Below are 27,870 nucleotides of genomic sequence, written 5' to 3'. Positions count from 1 at the left end.
AAACCAAGCAACTTTTATTCGAAACATTTTTTGATATCTCGAAAAATAAGCGAGATACATCGAAAAATGTGGAACAGTACCGAAGAGTTCCAAGAATTTGACGTCACTTCTTGGAAAAATTTTTCGAACGACCTCCTATCGTATCATGTTCTCCTAATACAAAATCGCATTTTTGGACAAATATTTTACTTCGATCAGGGAATTTCGATACCAATCTTTTTTATTAAATATCTCGCTTATTCTTCAAGATATTAAAAAATGTTTGGAATGAAAGTTGTATGGTTTCGAAAGGGCTATATTCCGGTGCCCTCAGTTTTTTAGTGGATCAGCTCATAAAAAAATTATCAAGGTCATCCTTATTTTTTTAAATAGCACCATACACATTTTCATGCACAAATAGATGCATCCTGGCAATCTCTATAAAAATGTATAGGGGTATTTTTCGTAAAAAACCATTAGTTTAGAAGTTATTAATTATTTTTTAAACTATAAGTTTTTTGCCATATATAGCTTAGTACTTTTTTATAGAGAATACTATGGGACAACGATTGGTGTATTAAAAAATATATAGTCCCATTTAAAAAAACCACAATCGCGTTTATAACTCCTTAACCCTTCTATTTATAAAAAAATGGACAGCGGCAGGAGGTGCCCCCCTCGAAACCAAGCAACTTTTATTCGAAACATTTTTTGATATCTCGAAAAATAAGCGAGATACATCGAAAAATGTGGAACAGTACCGAAGAGTTCCAAGAATTTGACGTCACTTCTTGGAAAAATTTTTCGAACGACCTCCTATCGTATCATGTTCTCCTAATACAAAATCGCATTTTTGGACAAATATTTTACTTCGATCAGGGAATTTCGATACCAATCTTTTTTATTAAATATCTCGCTTATTCTTCAAGATATTAAAAAATGTTTGGAATGAAAGTTGTATGGTTTCGAAAGGGCTATATTCCGGTGCCCTCAGTTTTTTAGTGGATCAGCTCATAAAAAAATTATCAAGGTCATCCTTATTTTTTTAAATAGCACCATACACATTTTCATGCACAAATAGATGCATCCTGGCAATCTCTATAAAAATGTATAGGGGTATTTTTCGTAAAAAACCATTAGTTTAGAAGTTATTAATTATTTTTTAAACTATAAGTTTTTTGCCATATATAGCTTAGTACTTTTTTATAGAGAATACTATGGGACAACGATTGGTGTATTAAAAAATATATAGTCCCATTTAAAAAAACCACAATCGCGTTTATAACTCCTTAACCCTTCTATTTATAAAAAAATGGACAGCGGCAGGAGGTGCCCCCCTCGAAACCAAGCAACTTTTATTCGAAACATTTTTTGATATCTCGAAAAATAAGCGAGATACATCGAAAAATGTGGAACAGTACCGAAGAGTTCCAAGAATTTGACGTCACTTCTTGGAAAAATTTTTCGAACGACCTCCTATCGTATCATGTTCTCCTAATACAAAATCGCATTTTTGGACAAATATTTTACTTCGATCAGGGAATTTCGATACCAATCTTTTTTATTAAATATCTCGCTTATTCTTCAAGATATTAAAAAATGTTTGGAATGAAAGTTGTATGGTTTCGAAAGGGCTATATTCCGGTGCCCTCAGTTTTTTAGTGGATCAGCTCATAAAAAAATTATCAAGGTCATCCTTATTTTTTTAAATAGCACCATACACATTTTCATGCACAAATAGATGCATCCTGGCAATCTCTATAAAAATGTATAGGGGTATTTTTCGTAAAAAACCATTAGTTTAGAAGTTATTAATTATTTTTTAAACTATAAGTTTTTTGCCATATATAGCTTAGTACTTTTTTATAGAGAATACTATGGGACAACGATTGGTGTATTAAAAAATATATAGTCCCATTTAAAAAAACCACAATCGCGTTTATAACTCCTTAACCCTTCTATTTATAAAAAAATGGACAGCGGCAGGAGGTGCCCCCCTCGAAACCAAGCAACTTTTATTCGAAACATTTTTTGATATCTCGAAAAATAAGCGAGATACATCGAAAAATGTGGAACAGTACCGAAGAGTTCCAAGAATTTGACGTCACTTCTTGGAAAAATTTTTCGAACGACCTCCTATCGTATCATGTTCTCCTAATACAAAATCGCATTTTTGGACAAATATTTTACTTCGATCAGGGAATTTCGATACCAATCTTTTTTATTAAATATCTCGCTTATTCTTCAAGATATTAAAAAATGTTTGGAATGAAAGTTGTATGGTTTCGAAAGGGCTATATTCCGGTGCCCTCAGTTTTTTAGTGGATCAGCTCATAAAAAAATTATCAAGGTCATCCTTATTTTTTTAAATAGCACCATACACATTTTCATGCACAAATAGATGCATCCTGGCAATCTCTATAAAAATGTATAGGGGTATTTTTCGTAAAAAACCATTAGTTTAGAAGTTATTAATTATTTTTTAAACTATAAGTTTTTTGCCATATATAGCTTAGTACTTTTTTATAGAGAATACTATGGGACAACGATTGGTGTATTAAAAAATATATAGTCCCATTTAAAAAAACCACAATCGCGTTTATAACTCCTTAACCCTTCTATTTATAAAAAAATGGACAGCGGCAGGAGGTGCCCCCCTCGAAACCAAGCAACTTTTATTCGAAACATTTTTTGATATCTCGAAAAATAAGCGAGATACATCGAAAAATGTGGAACAGTACCGAAGAGTTCCAAGAATTTGACGTCACTTCTTGGAAAAATTTTTCGAACGACCTCCTATCGTATCATGTTCTCCTAATACAAAATCGCATTTTTGGACAAATATTTTACTTCGATCAGGGAATTTCGATACCAATCTTTTTTATTAAATATCTCGCTTATTCTTCAAGATATTAAAAAATGTTTGGAATGAAAGTTGTATGGTTTCGAAAGGGCTATATTCCGGTGCCCTCAGTTTTTTAGTGGATCAGCTCATAAAAAAATTATCAAGGTCATCCTTATTTTTTTAAATAGCACCATACACATTTTCATGCACAAATAGATGCATCCTGGCAATCTCTATAAAAATGTATAGGGGTATTTTTCGTAAAAAACCATTAGTTTAGAAGTTATTAATTATTTTTTAAACTATAAGTTTTTTGCCATATATAGCTTAGTACTTTTTTATAGAGAATACTATGGGACAACGATTGGTGTATTAAAAAATATATAGTCCCATTTAAAAAAACCACAATCGCGTTTATAACTCCTTAACCCTTCTATTTATAAAAAAATGGACAGCGGCAGGAGGTGCCCCCCTCGAAACCAAGCAACTTTTATTCGAAACATTTTTTGATATCTCGAAAAATAAGCGAGATACATCGAAAAATGTGGAACAGTACCGAAGAGTTCCAAGAATTTGACGTCACTTCTTGGAAAAATTTTTCGAACGACCTCCTATCGTATCATGTTCTCCTAATACAAAATCGCATTTTTGGACAAATATTTTACTTCGATCAGGGAATTTCGATACCAATCTTTTTTATTAAATATCTCGCTTATTCTTCAAGATATTAAAAAATGTTTGGAATGAAAGTTGTATGGTTTCGAAAGGGCTATATTCCGGTGCCCTCAGTTTTTTAGTGGATCAGCTCATAAAAAAATTATCAAGGTCATCCTTATTTTTTTAAATAGCACCATACACATTTTCATGCACAAATAGATGCATCCTGGCAATCTCTATAAAAATGTATAGGGGTATTTTTCGTAAAAAACCATTAGTTTAGAAGTTATTAATTATTTTTTAAACTATAAGTTTTTTGCCATATATAGCTTAGTACTTTTTTATAGAGAATACTATGGGACAACGATTGGTGTATTAAAAAATATATAGTCCCATTTAAAAAAACCACAATCGCGTTTATAACTCCTTAACCCTTCTATTTATAAAAAAATGGACAGCGGCAGGAGGTGCCCCCCTCGAAACCAAGCAACTTTTATTCGAAACATTTTTTGATATCTCGAAAAATAAGCGAGATACATCGAAAAATGTGGAACAGTACCGAAGAGTTCCAAGAATTTGACGTCACTTCTTGGAAAAATTTTTCGAACGACCTCCTATCGTATCATGTTCTCCTAATACAAAATCGCATTTTTGGACAAATATTTTACTTCGATCAGGGAATTTCGATACCAATCTTTTTTATTAAATATCTCGCTTATTCTTCAAGATATTAAAAAATGTTTGGAATGAAAGTTGTATGGTTTCGAAAGGGCTATATTCCGGTGCCCTCAGTTTTTTAGTGGATCAGCTCATAAAAAAATTATCAAGGTCATCCTTATTTTTTTAAATAGCACCATACACATTTTCATGCACAAATAGATGCATCCTGGCAATCTCTATAAAAATGTATAGGGGTATTTTTCGTAAAAAACCATTAGTTTAGAAGTTATTAATTATTTTTTAAACTATAAGTTTTTTGCCATATATAGCTTAGTACTTTTTTATAGAGAATACTATGGGACAACGATTGGTGTATTAAAAAATATATAGTCCCATTTAAAAAAACCACAATCGCGTTTATAACTCCTTAACCCTTCTATTTATAAAAAAATGGACAGCTGCAGGAGGTGCCCCCCTCGAAACCAAGCAACTTTTATTCGAAACATTTTTTGATATCTCGAAAAATAAGCGAGATACATCGAAAAATGTGGAACAGTACCGAAGAGTTCCAAGAATTTGACGTCACTTCTTGGAAAAATTTTTCGAACGACCTCCTATCGTATCATGTTCTCCTAATACAAAATCGCATTTTTGGACAAATATTTTACTTCGATCAGGGAATTTCGATACCAATCTTTTTTATTAAATATCTCGCTTATTCTTCAAGATATTAAAAAATGTTTGGAATGAAAGTTGTATGGTTTCGAAAGGGCTATATTCCGGTGCCCTCAGTTTTTTAGTGGATCAGCTCATAAAAAAATTATCAAGGTCATCCTTATTTTTTTAAATAGCACCATACACATTTTCATGCACAAATAGATGCATCCTGGCAATCTCTATAAAAATGTATAGGGGTATTTTTCGTAAAAAACCATTAGTTTAGAAGTTATTAATTATTTTTTAAACTATAAGTTTTTTGCCATATATAGCTTAGTACTTTTTTATAGAGAATACTATGGGACAACGATTGGTGTATTAAAAAATATATAGTCCCATTTAAAAAAACCACAATCGTGTTTATAACTCCTTAACCCTTCTATTTATAAAAAAATGGACAGCTGCAGGAGGTGCCCCCCTCGAAACCAAGCAACTTTTATTCGAAACATTTTTTGATATCTCGAAAAATAAGCGAGATACATCGAAAAATGTGGAACAGTACCGAAGAGTTCCAAGAATTTGACGTCACTTCTTGGAAAAATTTTTCGAACGACCTCCTATCGTATCATGTTCTCCTAATACAAAATTGAATTTTTCGCTGCAAGTTCGGATCGTTCGAAATTAAATAGGAAATTTCTAAGAATTTGACGTCAGTTCCAAGAATTTCAGAAATTCTAAGAATTTGACGTCATTTCCATGAATTTTAGAGATTCCGAGAATTTGACGTCATTTCCAAGAATTTCAGTGATTCCGAGAATTTGACGTCATTTCCAAGAATTTCAGTGATTCCGAGAATTTGACGTCATTTCTTGGAAAAATTTTTCGATCGACCTCCTATCGTATTATGTTCTCCTAATACAAAATCGCATTTTTGGGCAAAAATTTAAATCTTTATGAATTTCGATAATTCCAAGAATTTCACATCATTTCCTAGAATTTTAGAAATTCTAAGAATTTGATGTTATTTCATAGAACTGCTTAAAATTTTCGAGCTATTTCTATTTAATTTACATTTTTATAGTACAAAAATTCATTTTTTATTCATTTTTTTTTACTTTTTTACAGAAGAATATAAATGAAAAAGGAAATTGTACTTACCTTATGCTTTCGTTCTACTTACTTTTTATACTTACTTTATAAGACTCTATTATTTTCTTTTTCTGGAACCTTTTTTTTATAATTTACTTAAATCTAAAGGACTGGAAGGAATATAGGAATGTGGGAAATGTTTTTTAAATAAAAAATTCATTTATTTATTGAAAAATAACATTTATTGTATATTATTTACATATTTATATACATACATTTATATACATATAACATAATAATCAAAATTACATATTTCTTAATTATTATTCTATTTACGTATATTTGGCTTAGTCGAACTTATAATGATTGTTTAACGCGTTTTTAATTTCAGAATTTGATGTCATTTCCACTGCTAAAATTCTTGGAAAAATTTCTCGAACCATCCTCTGATTATGTTCTCCTAATACAAAATTGTATTTTAGTAAAAAATTTCGTTCTCGTTCAAGAATCGCAAAAATTCCAAGAATTCGACGTTATTTCTAAGAAATCTTAAAATTCCAAAAATTTGACGTCATTTTCAAAGTACATGATATCCATATCGATAATACAATCGAAAAATAGTAAAATAGTAAAATTTTATCACTCTTTGTTTCCATGAAAATTGAAATTATATATATTGAAAAAATCGTATAATTGGTAAATTGTCAAATTCAATTTTTTTTTAAATTAATTTCTATATGAAAAAAATTTATTCTATATTTTCTGTATATTTTCACATATATAATTACTTCTTTTTGATAACTCACTCATCAAAAGAGAAATTCATCATTATCTAATCGGGAAATAACCACTTTCATTTGTACTTGAAAATTTGTTGTATTTGATTTATTTTAAAGCGAAGACTCAATAGAGAAAATTATATTCTCTATTTTTTGACTTATTTCTTCATATAGAATCATTCATCTTTTCCTAGATTATTTATTTGACATTCTATATATATCTCTAAAATGGTAAAATTAGTTAAAAACTTTTGTCAAAACTAGAGATTCTTTATTCTATTAAATAAATAATTAATATATAATATTAACGTATTATCACATAAAAGTAAACGAGAAGTAATAAATTAATTGTTTCTTATTGTTTTAATAATTAGTTGCACGCTAAAAGACATAAAAACTATTAAAAGCAAAGGAGAGTTTAGAAGAAATGATTATCAAGCGAGGTTAATTGTACATGCCAGATTGTACGTGAATCACGGACGGTGAATGGAAGTTATATGTCGATCCTCATGGAATCTCAGACGGAGACCGTGAGGTTTCTCTTTCCTCTCTGCCCCTCCTTTCTCTTCCCGCAATCCACGAAGCGTAGCTAACCTCTCTTTCTTCTTCTTGTTGGCTCATTATTGTCGGTCTTCATTGCACGCTTGCGGTTTCCGTTTGCCTCGTAGAGGCCTCACCAAGCGTATCACTTGACTCGAGGCATGTGGCGGACAGTTTACTTCGTGATTTCGAACCGGTCAAATCGTGGACGATTCCGAACGTTTCTCTGCAAATAAAGTGAAGTAAGAGGAAAAGATTGATCGCTGATATGGGGATGCACGCCAGGAATGTCAATGACAGTCTTGGAAATGCGTTATCGACCAAAGGTAATTGTTATTAATTCGATGTAGACTTGTTATTAATTTTATATCAAAATTTGATTAACAAAATTTTATTAGAAAACAACTCGTTTAAAGTGAAACGATCGATAACTTTCCTTCTTTTATATTTTCTCGCTAAATTCATCTAAAATTGAGACTAAATCTTAGGTTCTGTACAAAACGCAACAGGTGGCAAAACGTGAACGTTTGCTTTTCTCTCGTCGCCTATACACATACCTAGCTAGTGTGTACAAGGGATTGTATAAGGGACGAAACGTATAGAAAAAAATTATTCCGGTTTTTCTACTTATTCTTCGACTGTAACATAATATCAATAATATCACGAGATCAAACTTTATTCGGAGAATGTTGGATTTGAATTTCATATAAATCGAGACGAGTTCTATTTCAAATATATCTGGTGGGATTTTAAATAAAAGAAAAAATTTGATTTACGTACACTGACATTATAAAAGAGAAGAAGGTAATCAAGTTATTGGATGAAAACAAGTATTTGCTTATAACAAACAAATCGCGACACAAGAGGAAAGGATAGGTATACACTGGTACTGGTACGTACAGGCATCGATAAAGTCTTATTGTTATACTCTGCTAACCTGTCGTGATCACACGATTGTAATAACAGTTATGTCGGATCTGGTTACATGACTACTTATTGCGATATTTATCATTCAATATTATCAGCGTGATTTGTTGTTTTATATGAAGTAGAAATTAAAAGCAATTGCGCAAATGTGATAAAATTTCTTGGTAACCTATAAAAATATTTCCTTGTCTGAAAGATCGTTTCCACGAAATTAAAATAATACCATCCTTTTCATAAAATTAAGAATTATAAAAATCTAAAATAGAATATATATTATTAATAACATATCATTTTTTACGTACGTAAATTTATCGGTGTAGAACTGATACCAATGCATCTAACGCCCCTCGTATTAATCAATGGGCGTTAAATATATAAATTTTCATTTTCAACGGAAAGTATTATTTTCAATTAATTTTATCATAAACGAAAGATAGATTCTATCGTTTCAAGATAAAATTATAATTTTAAAATCATCCAATTCCGAACAATGTATATGCTTGATTTAAATACTTGTAAATAATTGAAAGTTTTAAACACTTGGATCAATGAAAAATAAAAAAGACTTTCAATTTCTTCCTCGATGCATCAAACAATACAATACTGTAAATAAATATCATAATTTAAAAACTCCATAGAAAATAGATTTTCTTCGTGAATTTTACGATACGAAACAAACAGGGATGTTTCATCAACCGTGCACGATCTTTCCTGTTATGTTTTAATTCCACCAGAACAAGTTTTAGCTTCGATGATTTAATGAATCTAACCACGATAATACTCGTATACTCGCGAACATGTACCGTTAATGCGTTATTCCAAAACTGCCGACCAACTTTTGATACAACGAACTTTCACGAGTACACAGCGTATGTATGCGATAATGATGCTTTCGAACAAGCGCATAAGACGTTTTTCGTTTGCCAGTGATTGCGTTCCAGCAAACAGTTTCAGACCCTTTCATTTCCTGTTTCGTCTGGACGGTCGAATCTGTTCAGGGTGGCGTATGTGCTCGAAAAGACGTCATCCACAACTTCTTATCCGAAGAACGGAAGTCATGGGATGACGTCAATCCAATGTCGAATTATTAAATCTTTCGTCCTCCCCTCGTATGACCAAACCTGTGTATATATCGCGTGAAATTTAAATGTGCAAGACTATGCTTTTTCGTAGTTGAATGTTGCAAGAGATCAAATCTCGCAATACCTCGTTTGGTCATTGACCGGAAATTTATATAATAAGCTGTTGGGAAATAAGCAAAAGAATAAGCAAGAATGTGTGTAAAAAAAAATTTGTCAACCTTTATTTTTTTAAATTTGTCCCATCGGCACATTTATCGTTATCATGTATTTTTTTATCTGTTGGACAGGAGAAGTGTCGTGGTCAACGACAGAGGAACCCTTTACTCCCGAAGAAGAGGACGCGATAGTAACGCTGGTGGTAGTGGTGATCGGTATCATCATAGCTATAGTGATATTATTTTCAATGGGGATATTTATCGATTGCAAGCATCAGTACGTAACTCGTTTCCCTTTGGGAGACATTTTTCGCGAAAGAGAGGAAACAAAGGATCGATTCGTAATTTAATTTTTATTCCCATTTTAGAAAGAAGGATGTTTTAAAGAAAAAGAAATTGAAATTGAAAATGCCACCATTGTCTCGAATGAGAAAAAATCAAAAGGAGGACGCGAAATCCTTGGCATCGGATATGTGCCCAAACGGTGCTAGCGACGCCGGCTTTCGAACACGTGATGTTATAGTCTGACATCTCTTGCGATACGTCGATTTCCAACGCGCATAAGGAACGAAATGCCACCGGTCCAACTCCTATCCAATTTCTTCGTTAAACGGGAAGGAAGTCGTTAAAAGTACAGTTCGACGAAAAATTTAAAAAATCAACAGAAGAAATATACACGGAAAATTGTGTTAATCATAGATCGAGTGGACTTATCGTGTTTATACGTGTAAATGACGTGATCAAATTTTGCAAATAACCTATCTTTCGCAAAGTTCTTCAACTCAATATCATTTCGTGTAACTGTGATTTTCATGATTTTATATATATATATATATATATATATATATAGTTATCAACTCTCTCGATCGCATCGATCGCATATTTATAGCGATTGTTTTTAAAAGTGAACATAGAAATTTATTAAGTAACAATAATTTAAATAGTAATTTTAAAGGGATTGAAAGTCAACGATACGGATCTAAATTTTTAGTAATTGCTCAAATAATCGAATATGTATAGGTATTGTTAGCTCAATTATTTAATCTTCCATTCAGAGATAAAATAAAGATGAAAGAACGCGATCGCATACTCGTTCAAATCTGAGAATGTAGAGTATGTATACGTAAAGGCAAGCTTTCTGCGAAACGAGTTGAATACGAGTATTTTCATTTATACAATATCGTCTATTCTTTTGAGGTCTACTCATTCTTTCGATCTTAATAACAGTTGATAAACGATGAAACATCGATGTTCCAATGAAACAATCATCTTATTACTAATGATTCGATTAATTCGATTAACTGGTAAAAGTACGAAAGAAAATGCTGATGTTAAAAGCGAATATGTCCGCTTATTATGATATATGCGAATATACACGTTAGCATTTAACGTGTAATTGTATATTAATTCTAAACATAAGTATTCACTTATACGTATATTGTACGTGTACATATGAAAGAAAATTGTAAATAAATGTATTGTCAAAAATAAAAGATTTTATTACAAAATATAAGGTTTTATCCATCTGTGTACAATGATATATATGAAGCGGAGGTATCGGTGATAAATTTCATTCTTCTTGTAAATATATTACACAAAGATAAAAAAATTATCAAAATATACTCTTATCAAATTACGCGGGTATTAATAAAATAATGTCTTCCTTTTCTTTATTGTAATTTGGACGAATTTAATATTTTGACTCGCCTCGGTCAAAATATATTTCGCTTATCATTCCTATTTTTAGCTATTTCTATTTTCGAAGATGCCACTTGACGATATTTATTCCTTTGATCAACAGCAAAACGTCATCATTATCTCGGTTAATTGGAAATGCAATTGGAAACATTTTGTCTTTCTTTTATATATTATTGATAATACATTTAAAATCAAGCTAATCTTGATCTATCGAAACTTGTTGTCCTTATTTTCGAATAAGGTCACGCACGTCCAAGAACCATTGCCAAAAGTGCCATTCGAACATAGACGCCGTTTTCGGCTTGTCGAAAGTAAGCAGCACGTGGATCCGTGTCAAATTCTGTACTGATTTCGAAAACTCGTGGCAAAGGATGCATCACTACCATTTTTCTTTTCGCTCGAGACATTAACTGTGGAGTTATTATGAAATGCCCGCAAACCTGTAAATATACCAATATTCCTGTTACACATTGTTACACATTTAATCAATGTGATATAATACTTTTGGTTTTATCGAAGAATTCGATTTTATGATATAACTTTTCGAAAAATGAAAAAAATGTTTATCTGCTTATGATTTTTTCGTGACTTTTTTTTTTTTTCCATATCTCATTCTAAATACGTAAATAAGATTTATCTTGATAATTAAATTTCGGTCAAGATCATATAACGTATAATTAATAATTATCACGTTAAGAGAAAATTTTATATTTTATTGACGACTTACTTTTTTATACTCCTCGTGGGAGGCGAAACGTTCTTCTTGAATGCGTGTCATGTAAAGAACATCAGTGTCGGGAAGAGCTTCTTCGAGAGAGGTAAAATTGTCCTGACGTATTCCGTGATCAGACACGTACTTGACAACATGGTCAGGCATACCAAGGCCGGTTGGGCACACGTAACGAAGCTCAACATTGTACAGAGTCAATAATCTGTAACGCGAAGCGAATATTTAATCGAGCTCTAAACTCTTTGATTGATTATAGATTCTAAAAATTGCACGCAAACAATTTCTGACCTTGCCAGGGAATGGACCGTTCTACCATGTTTCAAGTCCCCAACCATGGTGATTGTCAATCCGTTCACCGTGCCGATCTCGTCTCTTATCGTAAAAATATCGAGCAACGCTTGAGTCGGGTGTTCTCCAATACCATCACCGGCGTTCAGTAAAGGTTTTCTACAGTGTTGGGCAGCTCTCTGTACACGAACCATTTATACGGCAAATAGTACATTTGTTCTTAAATATTTTCGCAAATATTTTACACCAAAGATAACAAAAAATTAACATTTACCGCAATGGCAGTAGATTCGGGGTGTCGTAGCACCACCACATCCGCGTATCCAGCCATCATTATCACCGAATCTGTAAAATTCGTTCGTCAAGTTAAATTTTGATCGATTATTATCTATTCGCTATTCATATACACAAACCTTCCAAAGTTTCTCCCTTTTTTACCGACGAAGTTGTACCGTCCATGTATATCACACTTCCTCCAAGCCGTTGCATAGCGGCCGCAAAACTGCAAGACGTCCTCGTGCTAACCTCGTAAAAGATCGTAGCCAGCAACTTTCCCTGTACGCGCAAAAAGATCAACATTGAAAACGAATTTATCGCGGTATGTAAATGTAAATTATACGTTCTTACCCGTAAAATATGATCCAGGAGTCGTTCCTTTCTAACGGCGCTGCGAAGAATTTCCGCGAGATTAAAGATATCCTTTAACATGTCTTTGTTGAAGATATCCACTGTCAAAATGTTGTGGCCGACTAGATTGTGACAAACGTGGACCGATGTGATCGGTGGCACCGAAGTCGATAGAAGATTGGGATTGCTGTCGCTTTTGTATTTCGTCGCATTGCTAATGGGGAGGGGTGAGATTGTGCGTTGTTGACTTGTTACGAGTTTCGAATGTTCGCGCGTATCCACATCCAAGGCGAAGTGAACGTTCGATTTGTGAGCCGCTGTTTGCAACAGATGCGCGTACGATTCTGGAAATCGATGGGGATAAATGAAATTATTTTTAATGGAGAGCAAGAGGAGAAAACTCGCGATCAGAATTTTTCATTCACCGTTTTGATCTTCCTCCGACATATCCGTTATCCGCTCGATATAATTGTTGTACTTTTCGTAGTTTGGCGACAAAAGGCCATCCAATGCCGAGTTCGGCCGACTAGTAGTTACGTCGATGACAGGCGCATTTACAATCGTTTGAACTTTCATTTTCGATTGAATCTCTCTAATATCCTGGCCGAAGCCAGGATTTACAAGAACTTGCCCCTCGACGTAGGCAACCTCTCCCCTAAGCACTACACGATGAACAGAACCACGAACTTTCATTCCAGCGAAAGGCGTCCACTTTGATTTGCTGAAAGGCATCGCTTCCGGAATCGTCCACTCGTCGTCGAGGTCCACTTCGATGTAGGTGTTCGATTGATCTGGCACGTTGAAGATCTTTTTCGGATTTCTATAGAGTTTGTCTATTATATCCTAAAAAGGAAGAAAGAAGAAGAAGAAAGTAAAATTTCTTTCTATGCTGATAAAAAAAAAAGAATTGATCGAACAAGATACGAATCATTTATCTCACGACAATGACATATCGAAAAGGAATGTTTTCTATACGATATCTCGATTGGAATCTTAAATTATCGTCAATTTTATAAGTATTATAATTACTTCTATCGTTAATTTTCCCTCGTGAACAGCGGTCAATAAAAGTGGAAGCATAGTTTCGAGGCCGGGGAATCCAGGCGGTGGTTTTTCGCTGGATTTTTCTTGCAAGGTGTGGGGCGCTTAAACGACAAAGGCACAATTTTATTATTTTCTTCAAATCTGCAAAAGTTGAGAAAGAAGAATTGAAACTAACCGTGATCCGTGGCGAAGCAATCGATTATACTTAAATTATTCCAAAGAGCTTGTTGATCTTCCTTGGTTCCTAATAACGGCCTCACCTGGCCTCGGCCTGGCCCTATCCGTTCAAGATCGTCCACGCATAGGAACAAATGATGAGGACACACCTCGCAAGTGACAGCCATTCCCTGATGATGTACAAACGAAACAATTGTCGTAAACGGATGAATAGAGGATAAAACTTGTAATAACTGAACAGCATACTTTCTCTTTGGCCGCGCGTATTATTTGAATCTCTTCCTTTCGAGCTACATGGCAGACGTGGATAGGCCTGTTATGCAAGCCAGCCAGCAAGAGAATCGCAGCAGTTGTTTGGCCTTCGGCGTGAACGCAAAGGGGATACTTCTTTGGCCAACTTTGGAAATGCTGTTTGAAAAAAAAAAATATATATATAAGAAATTAATTATATTTACAAACGAAAAGTTTGGCCAGCAATTTCAATGAATCGATAATAACAATAATACCTTGATCCACGCGGTAAGATCGGACAATCGGAGTGTTGTGAAAGTCTCGTTCAGATACATTTTAAGTCCAGCCGCTAAGGGAGCTAATTCGGCCGTTATGTTGTGATTGTCGGACGAGGCGCCGACGTAAATTGCGTAATCGCATCTCGCGTTTGAAAGGGCGCGCTGAAAAAAAGAATTTTTTTTTTTTTAGTCGGCAGACAAACAGCATTTTTCTTTTTTTCTCACTTCTTTCGCCAGAGCGAATGATTGATGATCGACGACAGCAGGATTCGTGTTGGGCATGGCAAAGATCATCGTGATACCTCCGGCGAGTGCAGCGGCCGTGCAAGAAGCGAAATCTTCTTTGTAAACTGCGCCAGGATCACGCGTGTGCACGTGAATATCGATCAAGCCGGGAAGTTTAATCATCGTCCGCGATGACATACAATCCGTGTGAGTTTTCATTCGAGGTGCACGTCCGCCGAGCATTCTCATAGCCTACGACGAAACAGAATGCGTATTTATTGTGACGTCAGTCCACGATAATCATAACAGTGGCGTCGACAATTATATATGCTCGCTTCAGCTACGTGGCTGCACGCGTTCCAGGCTGAATAACACGTTCGAGCCGATATGAAAAAAAAAATTTGTAAAATTTATTTCGTCTATGGTTTTTGTAGAAAATCAAGTTTGAAATCAACTTTTCGAAGCGGGAATGAAAAAATGAAGAAATTATCGAATTGGTAAATTGTATAATATCGATGATATAAAATTCACATTTAATTTTTTCTTTTCCCTTTTCTTCTTCTATACGAATAGAATAACTCTTTCTATTGATCAATTTCAGCTCGAAAATTTCAAGCACGATTTTCTTTCTCCAAAAAATTTTACTCTAAATTCTTTATTCTTATCTTTATCAACTCGGCGAGTTACGTCTGCTTGTACGTGTTATTCGATTGTATACGTCATTTCAAAAAAAAAAAGAAATAAGTCTACACGTGCCAAACGTTTTCTCTTAAACGCAGGAGCGACGACAATTGAAATTATTGCGAACCTTTTAGACGAGATTATTAAATTCAATATCAAACTTTGCACTCACTTCAACGAGCAATTTAGCACATTTAACATCCGTGATCAAAGGAACGGAATAATCGACGGCGAGCCTCCTCGTACGGTATCCGTGTGTCATGAAATTGGAAACTCGGCGTGCACCGCCGTTCCTCATTGGTAAATTAATCACAAGATCAAATTGTTTCTTCGATAGAAAGTCGGCCAGATGTCGAAGTTCGCTCGGGCTGGAATCTTCGTTCACGCTGATATTCTCGAACGTCCATTGTACAGGCTCTACCTAATATTTCAAGAAAGAGAGAGAAAGAGAGAGAGAAAATTCATTCATCATTCGTTTCCTTTCATCGTTAATTCTTTTCAAATTTTATTATTCCTACGTATTCTGCTTCATTTCTTTATCTTATTTTTTTTTTTTTTTTAAGTAACATTAGATTCTATCTGATCTATCGTATCTACATCGATAACGTCGATTCTACGCGTTAAAGCTTATATTTCGAATACATTTTCGAAATACGCCCGCATCATTTTGGAACTTCTGGAACATCATTTCGCAATTTGAAATTCGAAAGGCGAGAAGAAGAAGAAGAAGAAGAAGAAGAAGAAGAAGAAGAAGAAAATCGCGTTGTAAACTTACTAAAAAGATACAAGAATATTTTTGATTCGATGTGTGTACATCGAACAAATAATTATCGATCGATTTTATTTAGACTTGAGATTAGATAAAGTTCCATTTTTTCTAACCTCACGAAATCAATATTATTCGTGATTAAGAAAATTCTCTTTCCCCCCCTCCCCCGTCGTTCTAATCCTAATTCTTTTCCTTTCGCGTTAATCCGCGAGAAGACGAGGACGTGACAGATTAAATTTATCTGAAATTTAAGAAGCTCGATCAAAAAATCAATACAATCAATCTACTTTCTCTCTACTTTACCGATAATATCGCTTTTCATTCGATTTTCATTTCGCGTAATTCTTCTTCTTCTTCTTTTTTTTTTTTTAGATCTCAGACGATTTATTGGTGCGAAAACAAGAAGGGCCCCGCTCCTCTTGCTTATACTATTTTACCTCGACAGACGATAACGAGCGAAACGATTAAAACGTTTCGCTGACTCGCGATGATAAGAGGATAGGTAAGAAGACGACGACGATATATCGTCGATACCTATCGACGATATATTCGATTATTGTCTCGTTGAACACTCGTTGAATACGAGCTTTTTTAGACGCGTCATGACTTCGCCGCCGTTGACTTCGTCAAAGTGGCCGATTCGAGAACGAGTAACATTCCGTGGCCGTCTTGTGAGGAGATGAGAGGGGACAGTTCATAGTCAAAAAAAAAAAAAAAAAAAAAAAAACAAATCGAACATCACCACTGACTTGACTCTTGCGAGCGCAGCGAAGAAGAGATGGGAAATTCGAAATCGAAGATGAAGCGTGCGGGGAAAACGGGCAGGAAGAGTGGGAACAGTGCTCGGTTCGAAGGCAAATTATCCGATCAGATCGAGGAATTCGCGAATGATCCGCAATTAACCGTGTTGAAGCAAACTATCAGAAGGAATCCAGAGTTGTTCATACTGAACAATCTCATGATGTGCGTTCAATTCTTCGGGAATTACGAAGAGTAAGATTATTATAAGAAGATATTTCCATTTTTCTTTCTCCAAGATCGTTTGATCGGGAAATCGAGTCGGTTCGATTTTTTAAAAAGTAAATTTCTATATTTTTTGCGCGAAAAAAGAGAGAGAGAGAGAGAGAGAAAATGATTCAAAATTATTCGAAAGTTTTTTTTCACCGCGTGACTCACACTTTTCGTCGCATCGTGACTTTTCAAACGAGATTTAATTTCATTATCGTTATTTTTTATCAGATTATTCTTTTTTTTCCTTCCCCCCCCCCTCCCCCGTTAATTTTTCCTTACTGAAAAAAATTGATTCCACATTTATCGATACTCGTTTCCTGTTGTTTTAAAGATTTATATTCCGTGACTTTGAATATCGATAACAAAAAAAAAAAAAAAAAAAAAAAATAGATTCGTGATATTATCTCGCGCGTATGAACTATTTCAAAATAGAATATCACGTAAAAACATTATCTCAACTTGGTATTTTTTTTCACTTTTCACTGTGTTCGTGTATAATATAACACAACTTCGATAAAATAATGTAAGAACCATTATAGCGAATTGGGTCGATTTCAATGATCGTGTGTCATCAAAATTATATCATAACTTTATCACACCGATAATTACCGTACGTTTCAATCTCCTCTTCTAAAAAAATTTATCCTTAAATACGATCGCGTGTTCTAAACATATAAATTCCTTCTCAAAGTAAAACGCTTTTCCCCCAAAAGTGTTACGTCAAAAATGTGAAATTAGACGAGCAATTTCCGATTGTCTGTGACACATCCAGCACACAGGTGACCTCGATAACGCGATTAACACGTGTACGCGATAAAATCCGATATTTATCAAGGGAAATCGATCGATCGATCAAAAATTAATTCATTCGATAATCGCCCGTTTTCCTTTTTCTTTTCTTTTCTTTTTTTTTTTTTTTTTTCCAAAAGGGAAATCAAGCATCTGAAGAGGACGCTCCTCGAGGAGTCCTCCCTCGAGAAGAAAATGAACCAGCAATTGCCCCCGCAGAAACGGGTCCTGATTCCGGACATTCTTCAGGAGCACATCGCCCGCCACATCGGCTTCATCTCGAGGCGGCAAAATTTTCGTCCGACGATCGAACCCCTTCAACCTGTCCGCATATACATGATCCACGACAACGTCGACATCACGGAGAAGAATTACTCGTCGCAGCATTACAGCAACGTGAACGATTCCATCATGTACAACATACTGTTGAAACCCACGAAACACGAAGGTATATATATATATATAAAATTTGAAAATTCAAAATCCAACCATTCTCCTCCCCCCCTCCCCCTTCTTTTTCCAGGTTACGTGCAGCTTCAAGTATTGGACGATTTCTTCCTGAAAAGGAAAACGACCAAGGAGGACGACAGTATGGATCTGTCGTCCATACTCGAGGACGACGACGAGTCGTACAGCGATGGCAGTATTTACGGGCCGAAGCCAAGCTCGAATATATCCGTGAATTCGGCGATCGCGTACAAATCCAAGCAGGAGGTGTTGAGAAGCAGGCTCAAGCACGCGAGATCGATGCCCAACTTGATCGAGGACTTGTCCCGCCCCGGCAATTACGACAACGGTGGATCCGAGGAGCGAAGGACTCGGTCGAAGGAGAGAGGAGGAGGGGAGCGAGAGAATCGAGGGTGGCAGAAGGAGGCGCAACAGTCCAAGTTCGAAGGTACGTTGGGGAACCAGGATCACCCGAGCAGCAACAGTTCCGGCTACCGTTCCGACAATTACGCGACGTACAACGAGAGCCACAGCTCTCGAGTGTCCCAAGCCTCGTCCACCTTCGACGAGATGGACGAGTCTTGGATAACGAAGGGGGAATTTCCCAAGCGTTGCTTCAAAAAGGTCACGTACACGAGCGAGGGGAAGATCTACAACCCGGCCGAGGAGAAGATGCAGCTGTTGAACAGCAAGCAGCGAAGGATCAGGTTGGCCCTGAACCGTCACAACTACGACCTGTACTACGTGAGCAGCACCGAGTTCATGAAACACTTCATCAAATTGTTCGTCTACCGGTACGGGGACTCGTTGTACTTCGACCGGGAGACGGTGGAGGACGTGAAACGGGAGGGATGCGTGCTCTACTGTGACAAAATCATGATATCGGACGCGTTCAAGGACAGCCAGATAGAACAGTACGAGATAATACCCGCAATCTGGCTCGAGTGGCCGATCTGCGCCAAGGAGTGGTTGAACAGGTCCAGGGACGGCTGGCCCAGGGACAACGACATCGACAAGGTGAAAGATTTCGGGTGTTACGTCGTGCCGGAAGGCTACGTGGCGAAAAGTGGAAACGGCAATCTCATCGAGGATCTCGAATGGCAGCTCACGTTCCCGACCGCCGAAAGGTATCTCGAGACATGCATGACCCAGGCCCAGGTGCAGGTGTATCTGATCGCTTTAATGCTGCACAAGACGTTCATGAGGCCGGTATTCGACACCATGTTCGGGATGACGACGGCTCATATAAGGCACAAGTTGTTCTGGATGATCGAGGAGAACGACAAGCCGTCGAAATGGCCCGACTACGGGACGGGGGGGTGTTTGTTGAAGCTGCTCAACTCGTTGTATTACAACATCAGCCAGAACGAGCCCGTGTTGAACGATTACTTCATCAAGGGTAGGAATCTCTTTCGGCGGATACCCTGCGAACACCTTCTCCACACGCAGAAGCAGCTGAAGCGGATCACCGAGAACCCGATCATGTACGTTTTTCACGCGATGGAGAACATCCAGTACAGGAATAATTTTTTCCCGAGATTGGATTTCGAGATGTTGCTGAGAATATTGACGGGCGAAACGTTGATCCTCGTCAATCCGACGTTGAACCGATACATCGGGAATCAACCGCAGCAAAAGAACGTGGTCGTTCAGGAGGACAAGTACGACGAGAGAGGATTTTGGGACACGGTGAAGGAGCAACGGGCCAAGCCAAATCCCGTCCAATCCATCACCAATAAAACGTTGATCAACACGCGCAAAGCTACGGATTCTATCATCGAAATCTCGGTAAGAATCTCTGAATTAATCTGAATGTTACGAAAAGCGATGTATGTACGCTCGAATTCGTATTTCTTCGAGTTATTATTATATTGTTACATTGTTGATACTCTTTTTTGTAAAACAATTTGTATCGTATGCCTTTGACAAATGACGAACTATTTCTAACCACGATAAGGAACAATACAATTAAATTAATTTATTTGCGTTCTAATCTTATCTAAATAATTGTAGTATTTATCTGTAATCCTCAAACGATATATATCACGTGGGATGACATTTTATTGATTAGAAAAAGCTAACGATTTATTCATCTCTCTTTTTTTTTTTTTTTTTTCCAGACTCGATGCGGTGAGTTGGAAGGTCCAAGGCTATGTATACTTTTGAAATTCTTCATAGAGCATTTCATAGAAATTGCTAAGTGTTGCAATCAATACAAAGCGTATCGACAGAAAACTACGTATCTCAATCAAGCCGATAGATTGTCCATTCTCCTTTTCGAGGATGAGAATTACAGGAACGATGCTAAAAGTTATCGTGAGAAAATAAAAAGTCTCAGGACGGCGAGCTCAAAACCGCAAAACGATCCGTCAAGTAATCCGTCGAATATTTCCCTAAAAAATTCGGAGAAGGCCATATACGTTGAATCGTTGAACGATCGCTTTACATCGAAACAAACTGTTCATTCAACGGAAACGAAACAAAAATTGTCAGAGAAGCGATCTGATGAAGAGAATAATCGTATTGTTATAAAAGCAATTGTTCATGAGAGACAATACGAAGAGCCGGGTAGTTTGAACTTGAAAAGTGGGAGTAAAAGCGTAACGATTAGTCAAAACGAGAATCAAATTTTAAAATCGAAAGAAAATAAGCCTCAATCGCTGCCATTTTTAACTTCTATCAAATTAAAAGAATCTACGAATATTTAAAAGTGCGCGCGACAAAGCACGACGCGACCAATTCCTCTAATAAATTTCTCAAGCTTTAGCAAATAATCCGTAATTTATTGTTATTTAATTTAAAAAAACTATTTATATTTAAAAAAAAAAAAAAATTAGAAAACGTGATTCCTACATTTAGAAAAATTAATATACGTAATAATAGAATAATAGAATAGAATATAGTGAGACGAAATTTAAATTATTTAAATCTAATTATGTAACTTAAACTTTCGACTAGTTAATGTAAATATTTAAATATTCGTATGTTTTAAAAATTCGTAATAAAAAATATTTCGTAACATGTCCTTTTCACTTACCTTCACTCCGTGTTCTGTATAAAAATCTGCGGTACCCATACTAGCGTATAATTTATAACCCATCTTATGAAGACTGCGAATAGACGGTAACAATTCCATCTTGTGCTGTAATTACAAAACAAAAATAATAACGAACATAACAATTTTTAATTTTTTTTATTAATTAAAAATCTTACTTTAAAACTTCCTATCGAGAGCAAGATGCCTCTCTGAGGTATGTGAAAACCGGTGCTCATTATTCCTTTCAAATAAGCTTCGTATCGATTATCCCCGAAACAAGCTACTTCACCCGTGGATACCATCTCTACTCCCAACATCACGTCAGCCCCTGTGCAAATATGTTATTATTTATAAAGTTGTGTCTTTACGCACGATATATATATATATATATATTTTTTCTTATCACACCTGCAAGACGAGAAAAAGAAAATTGTGGAACTTTGACCCCGACTTTGCCACACCCAGCGAGTACGTCCACCGGTTCCACTGCCTCTCCAACGATCAATCGCGTGGCCATAGCCACGAAATCATGATCCAACGTCTTCGATACGAAAGGGAAAGATCTCGACACTCGAACGTTACACTCGATCACTTTAAGTTCATTATCCTGCAAAGATAAAACGCGTCATCTTCATAACCATTTCTTATCTCTTCAACCATTGCTTTACCTTCGCGATCAATTGCATGTTGAAGGGACCCGTGACGCCGAGGGACGCTGCGATCGCCTTCGACATCATTTTGATCTTCGTCAAGGTTTCCGCGTTGATATCCTGCGGCGGCGTCACTAGAGTGGCGTCACCCGAATGGACGCCCGCATTCTCCACGTGCTCCGACACCGCCATGCAAAGGATAATTCCGTCAAAGGCGACCGCGTCCACGTCTATCTCTTTCGCTTCGAGAATGAATTTCGATATGACTACTGGATGCTCCTTGTTCACTTCGCTCGCGCTCTTCAAGTACGACTCGAGATCGTTATTCGAGTGGGCCACGTTCATCGCAGCGCCGCTCAACACGTAAGAGGGACGTACCAAACAGGGATAGCCAACTTCCTCGCAAAATTCGATGGCGGATTTCAAGTTGGTCAATTCTTTCCACCTGTAATATTATTAGGTTAGAATGACAATAATAATTCGTTATTACGTTAATTATGCCCGTTTACCTGGGTTGGGAAATTCCAATGCCATCGAGCATACGAGAAAATTTGAAACGATTCTCAGCTCCGTCCACAGATTCGGGCGAAGTGCCGAGAATTCTCGCTTGTTGTCTATGAAGATCCATAGCGATGTTGTTCGGCAGTTGGCCGCCCATGGATAGAATTATCCCCTCCGGGCATTCGTGGTCGTAAATATCCATCACAACTTCGAACGATATCTCCTCGAAGTACAGTCGATCGCTCATATCGTAATCGGTGCTCACTGTTTCCGGATTGTAATTCACCATGATCGTTTTCCTTCCCAAATTTCGCAATTCGCGCAGGCAACTGACGGCGCACCAATCGAATTCTACCGAGCTACCGATTCGATACACTCCGGATCCTAGAAAGAAAGAAGATGTATATCCCCCCGATATTCCATTAATCAAATGAAATTATTGGTTTTATTCCTATCACCTATCACCATCGTGTATCCACCGGGAAATTCGACATCGTGTGTAGTGCCATTGTAAGTTAAATAAAGGTAATTCGTGGTGGCCGGCCACTCAGCGGCCACCGTATCTATCTGTTTCACCATCGGCCGTATATTACTCTCCTGTCTTTGTATCCTGACGGCCAATTCCGAACTTTTAACCACGGCCGCAATTTGCTTATCCGAGAATCCAATTTGTTTCGCACGTAGCAAAACGTTGTGCGACAATTTCGTGTGATCCGTATTCTCCAAGACCAGGTAATAATCGATAATGTTTTTCATCTTGTGCAGAAACCATTTATCTATCTTCGTGAGCTCGTATAATCGATCGATCGTATATCCAGCCTTTATAGAGGCTGCGAGTACAAACATTCTTTTGTCCGTCGGTTTTTCCAATTCCTCGTCGTTCGGTGTTTTCACGTACGGATCGAAACCGTTGATGTTCTCGTCGACCATCCTCAAAGCTTTTTGAAAAGCTTCCTCGAATTTACGCCCGATCGCCATAACTTCTCCCACGCTTTTCATGGAGCTGCCGATCTAAAAGGAATCAACGAGAATCTCATTGTTGATAAAAATAATGCAGCATTATTACGCTTACCTTTGTGCACACCCGGTGAAATTTGCCGAGATCCCATCTCGGGATCTTGACGACGCAATAATCGAGGCTGGGCTCGAAGCAAGCCGTCGTCTTTCCTGTGACGGAATTGTGAATATCCGGTAAACGAACACCGAGAGCTAGCTTCGCGGCCACGTAAGCCAATGGATATCCTGTTGCCTTGCTTGCTAAAGCCGAGCTGCGAGATAATCTTGCGTTTACTTCGATTATGTAATATTCCTCGGTATTTGGATTCAGCGCGTATTGAATATTGCATTCACCGACAATGCCAAAGTGTCTGATCACGTTAATAGCTGTCGTTCGAAGCATATTGTATTCTTTATTGGACAAAGTTTGACTTGGAGCGACAACGATCGATTCCCCTGTATGAATCCCAAGGGGATCGACGTTTTCCATATTGCAAACTGTGATGCAATTGTCGTACGCATCCCGTACGACCTCGTACTCCACCTCTTTCCAACCTTTTAACGACTTGTCGATGATCAATTGATTCGAATGAGCGAACGCTTGTTGTGCAAGATTTCGCAACTCTTTCATGGAATTTGCGAAACCGGATCCCAAACCTCCGAGGGAAAATGCCGCCCTGGCCATTACGGGATATCCTAAATTTTCGGCCGCATCTAACGCCTGAGACAGGACAAAATACACTCGTTTTTTAACTCGTGGCAAAATTTAAACTCGTGAAAAACTTCGATTCTCTACCTCCTGGATGGAGTACACCGCTGCGCTTGGCGCCACCTTTTCGCCGATCTCTGCTATACGTTCTGCAAAAATCTTCCTATCCTCCGTTTCTATAATTGATTGTATCGGTGTCCCTAGAATTGTCACATTGTATTTCTTGAATATCCCATTCTTCTCAAGCTCGACGCCACAATTGAGGGCGGTCTGCCCACCGAACGTTAAAAGCACGCCGTCTGGTCGTTCCGATTGTATCACCTGAAATAAAAATGTATTTATCGGAAAAGAAAGAAAGAATTTTTCTTTCTTAAAAATTTTAAAAAACCGATCATCGATTACTTGTTCCACGTATTCCGGTATAATAGGCAGGAAATAAACTTTATCTGCCATGCCTTTCGACGTTTGCACTGTTGCGATATTGGGATTGATCAACAACGTTTGCACGCATTCCTCGCGCAATGCTTTGATCGCTTGTGATCCAGAGTAATCGAATTCGCCCGCTTGCCCGATGCTGAGCCCGCCCGATCCCAGAATCAACACCTTCTTCGGCCTGGCCGACAACTTGCTATTCTCTCCGCAAAAGCTCAACTCACGGTTTAATCTTTCCTTCACGGAAAGTTGCCCCCCTTTTGCATTGTCGACCACGACGTCGAGAAAAACATCGAACAAGCATTCCAAATCTTGAGGGCCGGCCGAGTGCTCGGGATGAAATTGAACGGAAAAATAAGGGAGCGTCGAATGTATGACGCCTTCGTTAGTGTTGTCATTGGTGTTGGTAAAAAGTGGTTCCCAATCGGTTGGTAATTGACTGGCATCTACGGCGAATCCGTGATTCTGCATGGTCATGTAGCAACGAGTGGTTCCATGATGTGTGACCGGTTGATTATGACCGCGATTTCCGTAACTGTGTATAAAACGTATATGCTTTCAAAGAGAAACGTTGAACGTGCGATTAAAAGATAAACACGTGGAAATACATACTTCATCTTGTATGTGACGCAACCAGCTGCGATACAAAGTAATTGATGTCCGAGGCAAATACCGAATATCGGTTTCCTCGCGCGTGATTCGAGAATGGATCGAATATTTTCGATCGTTGCCTCGCATTTAGTCGGATCGCCTGGTCCATTGCTCAGAAACAAGCCGTCGTAATCGATATTCTTTAAATTGTTATCCCAAGGCACAACGTCTAATCGAGCACCTCGATTAATCAAGCACCTCAATTGATTGTACTTTAAACCGCAGTCAACCACGCATATGCGAGGATAACCGGCGGCATTGTACGTTCTTTGCGCAGACTAAAATTCAATGATCAAAATAATAAATCTCAATGGGATGAAAGGTTGGAATAGCTAAATCGTAAATATAATTCTTTGGACCATATACCTGGACAACTTCTGCAACGAGATTTCTTTTGTTCGGATCCTCTATCGGGGCAGTTAAAGAGGGAATGGGATTAAAAGTTGGCAGATCGAGCACGATTCTACCTAACAAAGTGCCTTTCTCGCGAATAATTTTTGTCAAAGCTCTGGTGTCAATTTCGTATATGCCGGGGATATTTTGTTCCTTCATCCATTCGGACAGAGTTTTGATTTGACGCCAATGGCTCGGGGTTTCGCAAATTTCACCGACCACCAAAGCAGCGGCCCAAATTTGATCAGATTCGAACCAACTGCAAGAGTAAAAAGTCATCGTCATATGACTTTGAAAAAATTTTTCAATATTATCTATCTGGAAAATGGAGTAATAAAATAAAAAAAAAAAAAAAAAAAAAAAGTCGAAAAATTGTTCCTTTTCAACGTTATATCATGTTTCAACATCTTACTATGGTATTTTATGTTCATCCGTTTCGTGGGCAAATACTCCATAATTTCCGACCAATGGATACGTGAGCACTAGAATTTGAGCATGGTAGGAAGGATCTGTAAGCGACTCTAGATAACCCACCATACCGGTCTGGAAAACTGTAAAAAATGTATCAATGCGAATAGTGTGTATATGTACACATATAGAATAATTTAAACTCTAACAGTAACGTTCGAAATGTAAATATTTATATCAAAAAAGTATTGAGAAAACAATTGAAACGTATGAATTATTAAAGAAAATGCGGCACATTTGGAATATTGATAATTTACCAAAGTATCTGAAATGATTAATGTTATCTAATTTGTAATATCGTAAATAGTAAAAATGAATGACCTATTAACCAATAACATTTATATAAAAACTGTAATTTTAATATTTCCGATTTAATCTATAAAAAAAATAAAACAATTTCCAAAAATTTCTCAGCAAGAAAATATAATTAAAATTTTAAGATAGATTATTTGATTTGCACTTAAATTTTATGATTTCATGTAAATTTTACAAATATAAAATGTAACACGAGGTTTCAATACGAAATTGCAATTCGAAGATGAAAAATAATAAATGATGCAGGATATCGATTAATCAATTTATAAACAAAATGATTGATTTATAATTTGAAATATCGTTATTTCAAATTACCTGCACCTTAACGAAATCCTTATGTTGCATCATTTTTTAATTAGATCAAAATTTCAAACACTTTATGTTTTTTAATATTATTCAAGATTTAAAATATCATTAGATTATTAATTTTTTTGTAGTTTCATTTTTCCAACCTCTGCAATAATTTTTTATTCATCTTGACAAAATGATAATCTCAATAAACTACTTTATTAAATTGCTGTGTACATTTAAAATAAATCATATATTACGAAATATAAATCTTCAAATATACCATGTGTTTAAATTTAAAATTTACTGTCAATATAAAGATAAGTATCACAGAAAAAATAAACAAAACATGTCTGATACATAAAGAAATTTCTTGTATGAAGTGCAGCAATGCGATGATTGTTTAATAAATATAACATATGAAAACACAGTTGTAATAAAATGATTTTAATATATCCACGTGGTTATTTAATTAATATTCACTGTCTGCAAAAATCACGTATAAATATCATTCTTGTTTTTTATTCAAACATCCGTTTAAGAATAGCTCAATTATAGGGAACAACGATCATGCTTATTGAATTAAAATCAAATGTATATATACATAACAAAAGAATAACGACAGATAAAACTATATCGTGGAAACAGCCATGCACGTGCGTAGACGCAATGGACGAGCACGTGTTGCTCGTACACTCACCTATTTCACCATCGACCGGTCTCTCCGCGCCGAAATGTCTTCCCGGGAAGACCGAACCATCTTCGAGGAGAAGATAAGCGATTTTGTGTGTACGATTAAGATCGGCCGCATGCTTATGCATTTTCTTAACGAATCACGGAGTACTTTCGGCGTGTTCTCGATCCGATGACCGGTGAACACTGTTCATAGTATAGGTCAAAGGTACACTTTATACATCGAGGATCAAACATAGGCTCTTACGGAATTGCTTTCAGACCTGCGCGCAACGCTATAAAACGCGGCTCCAGCCGATAGGACTTCTCTTATTCGTTCTTATGCGTACAATCCTTTGCGCATGTCACGTGACTAATACCGGTTCGATACAC

General features: G+C 36.6%; 3 protein-coding genes across 4 annotated transcripts; 2 read left to right on the top strand and 1 right to left on the bottom strand.

The window, feature by feature from the left end:
- The first annotated feature begins 7,218 nt into the window (after positions 1 to 7,218).
- LOC100871033 (uncharacterized) lies at positions 7,219 to 10,878 on the top strand. The gene is made up of 3 exons (XM_003695092.4): positions 7,219 to 7,532; positions 9,503 to 9,647; positions 9,739 to 10,878. The coding sequence occupies exons 1-3, from the start codon at positions 7,475 to 7,477 to the stop codon at positions 9,896 to 9,898; spliced, it is 363 nt and encodes a 120-aa protein (XP_003695140.1). The 5' UTR covers positions 7,219 to 7,474; the 3' UTR covers positions 9,899 to 10,878.
- On the bottom strand, positions 10,847 to 27,746 carry rudimentary (carbamoyl-phosphate synthetase 2, aspartate transcarbamylase, and dihydroorotase rudimentary). Of its 2 annotated transcripts, none has more exons than XM_012488460.3 (26): positions 27,506 to 27,746; positions 26,147 to 26,285; positions 25,708 to 25,993; positions 25,303 to 25,619; positions 24,661 to 25,225; positions 24,346 to 24,579; positions 23,626 to 24,270; positions 23,012 to 23,564; positions 22,562 to 22,937; positions 22,071 to 22,497; positions 21,811 to 22,009; positions 21,579 to 21,730; positions 21,403 to 21,507; positions 15,522 to 15,770; positions 14,669 to 14,920; positions 14,441 to 14,605; positions 14,181 to 14,342; positions 13,933 to 14,104; positions 13,743 to 13,858; positions 13,139 to 13,556; positions 12,714 to 13,057; positions 12,500 to 12,641; positions 12,361 to 12,431; positions 12,087 to 12,265; positions 11,796 to 12,000; positions 10,847 to 11,508 (listed from the first exon to the last, which is right to left on the bottom strand). In XM_012488460.3, exons 1-26 carry the CDS (start codon positions 27,624 to 27,626, stop codon positions 11,311 to 11,313), a joined length of 6,792 nt encoding a protein of 2,263 aa, XP_012343914.2. In that variant the 5' UTR covers positions 27,627 to 27,746; the 3' UTR covers positions 10,847 to 11,310. The 2 variants fall into 2 exon arrangements, with proteins under 2 accessions (XP_012343914.2, XP_086768472.1); XM_086912346.1 differs by lacking the exon at positions 27,506 to 27,746 and adding an exon at positions 26,833 to 27,395.
- Positions 16,781 to 21,549, top strand: LOC116414640 (uncharacterized). The gene is made up of 4 exons (XM_031917439.2): positions 16,781 to 17,111; positions 18,059 to 18,366; positions 18,442 to 20,153; positions 20,486 to 21,549. The coding sequence occupies exons 1-4, from the start codon at positions 16,897 to 16,899 to the stop codon at positions 21,071 to 21,073; spliced, it is 2,823 nt and encodes a 940-aa protein (XP_031773299.2). The 5' UTR covers positions 16,781 to 16,896; the 3' UTR covers positions 21,074 to 21,549.
- Positions 27,747 to 27,870: the final 124 nt, after the last annotated feature.

This window comes from Apis florea, unplaced genomic scaffold (assembly GCF_048593485.1).
Source record: "Apis florea isolate Af1SG1 unplaced genomic scaffold, ASM4859348v1 contig_1794_pilon, whole genome shotgun sequence".
Lineage (NCBI taxonomy): Eukaryota > Metazoa > Arthropoda > Insecta > Hymenoptera > Apidae > Apis > Apis florea.
The sequence above is the reverse complement of the archived record's forward strand: the minus strand, read 5'-3'. Positions and strand labels throughout refer to the sequence as shown.

Bases quoted from the DNA above. Each gene is read 5' to 3' on its own strand.
- LOC100871033 (XM_003695092.4), top strand. From the start codon at position 7,475: ATGGGGATGCACGCCAGGAATGTCAATGACAGTCTTGGAAATGCGTTA. The intron at 7,533-9,502 runs GTAATTGTTATT...TCTGTTGGACAG, and splicing joins AAATGCGTTATCGACCAAAG to GAGAAGTGTCGTGGTCAACG. The intron at 9,648-9,738 runs GTACGTAACTCG...TTCCCATTTTAG, and splicing joins TTTATCGATTGCAAGCATCA to AAAGAAGGATGTTTTAAAGA.
- LOC116414640 (XM_031917439.2), top strand. From the start codon at position 16,897: ATGGGAAATTCGAAATCGAAGATGAAGCGTGCGGGGAAAACGGGCAGG. The intron at 18,367-18,441 runs GTATATATATAT...TTCTTTTTCCAG, and splicing joins GAAACCCACGAAACACGAAG to GTTACGTGCAGCTTCAAGTA. The intron at 20,154-20,485 runs GTAAGAATCTCT...TTTTTTTTCCAG, and splicing joins ATTCTATCATCGAAATCTCG to ACTCGATGCGGTGAGTTGGA.
- rudimentary (XM_012488460.3), bottom strand. From the start codon at position 27,626: ATGCATAAGCATGCGGCCGATCTTAATCGTACACACAAAATCGCTTAT. The intron at 22,938-23,011 runs GTGATAGGAATA...CTTTCTTTCTAG, and splicing joins TGGATACACGATGGTGATAG to GATCCGGAGTGTATCGAATC. The intron at 12,001-12,086 runs GTCAGAAATTGT...TTCGCGTTACAG, and splicing joins ACGGTCCATTCCCTGGCAAG to ATTATTGACTCTGTACAATG.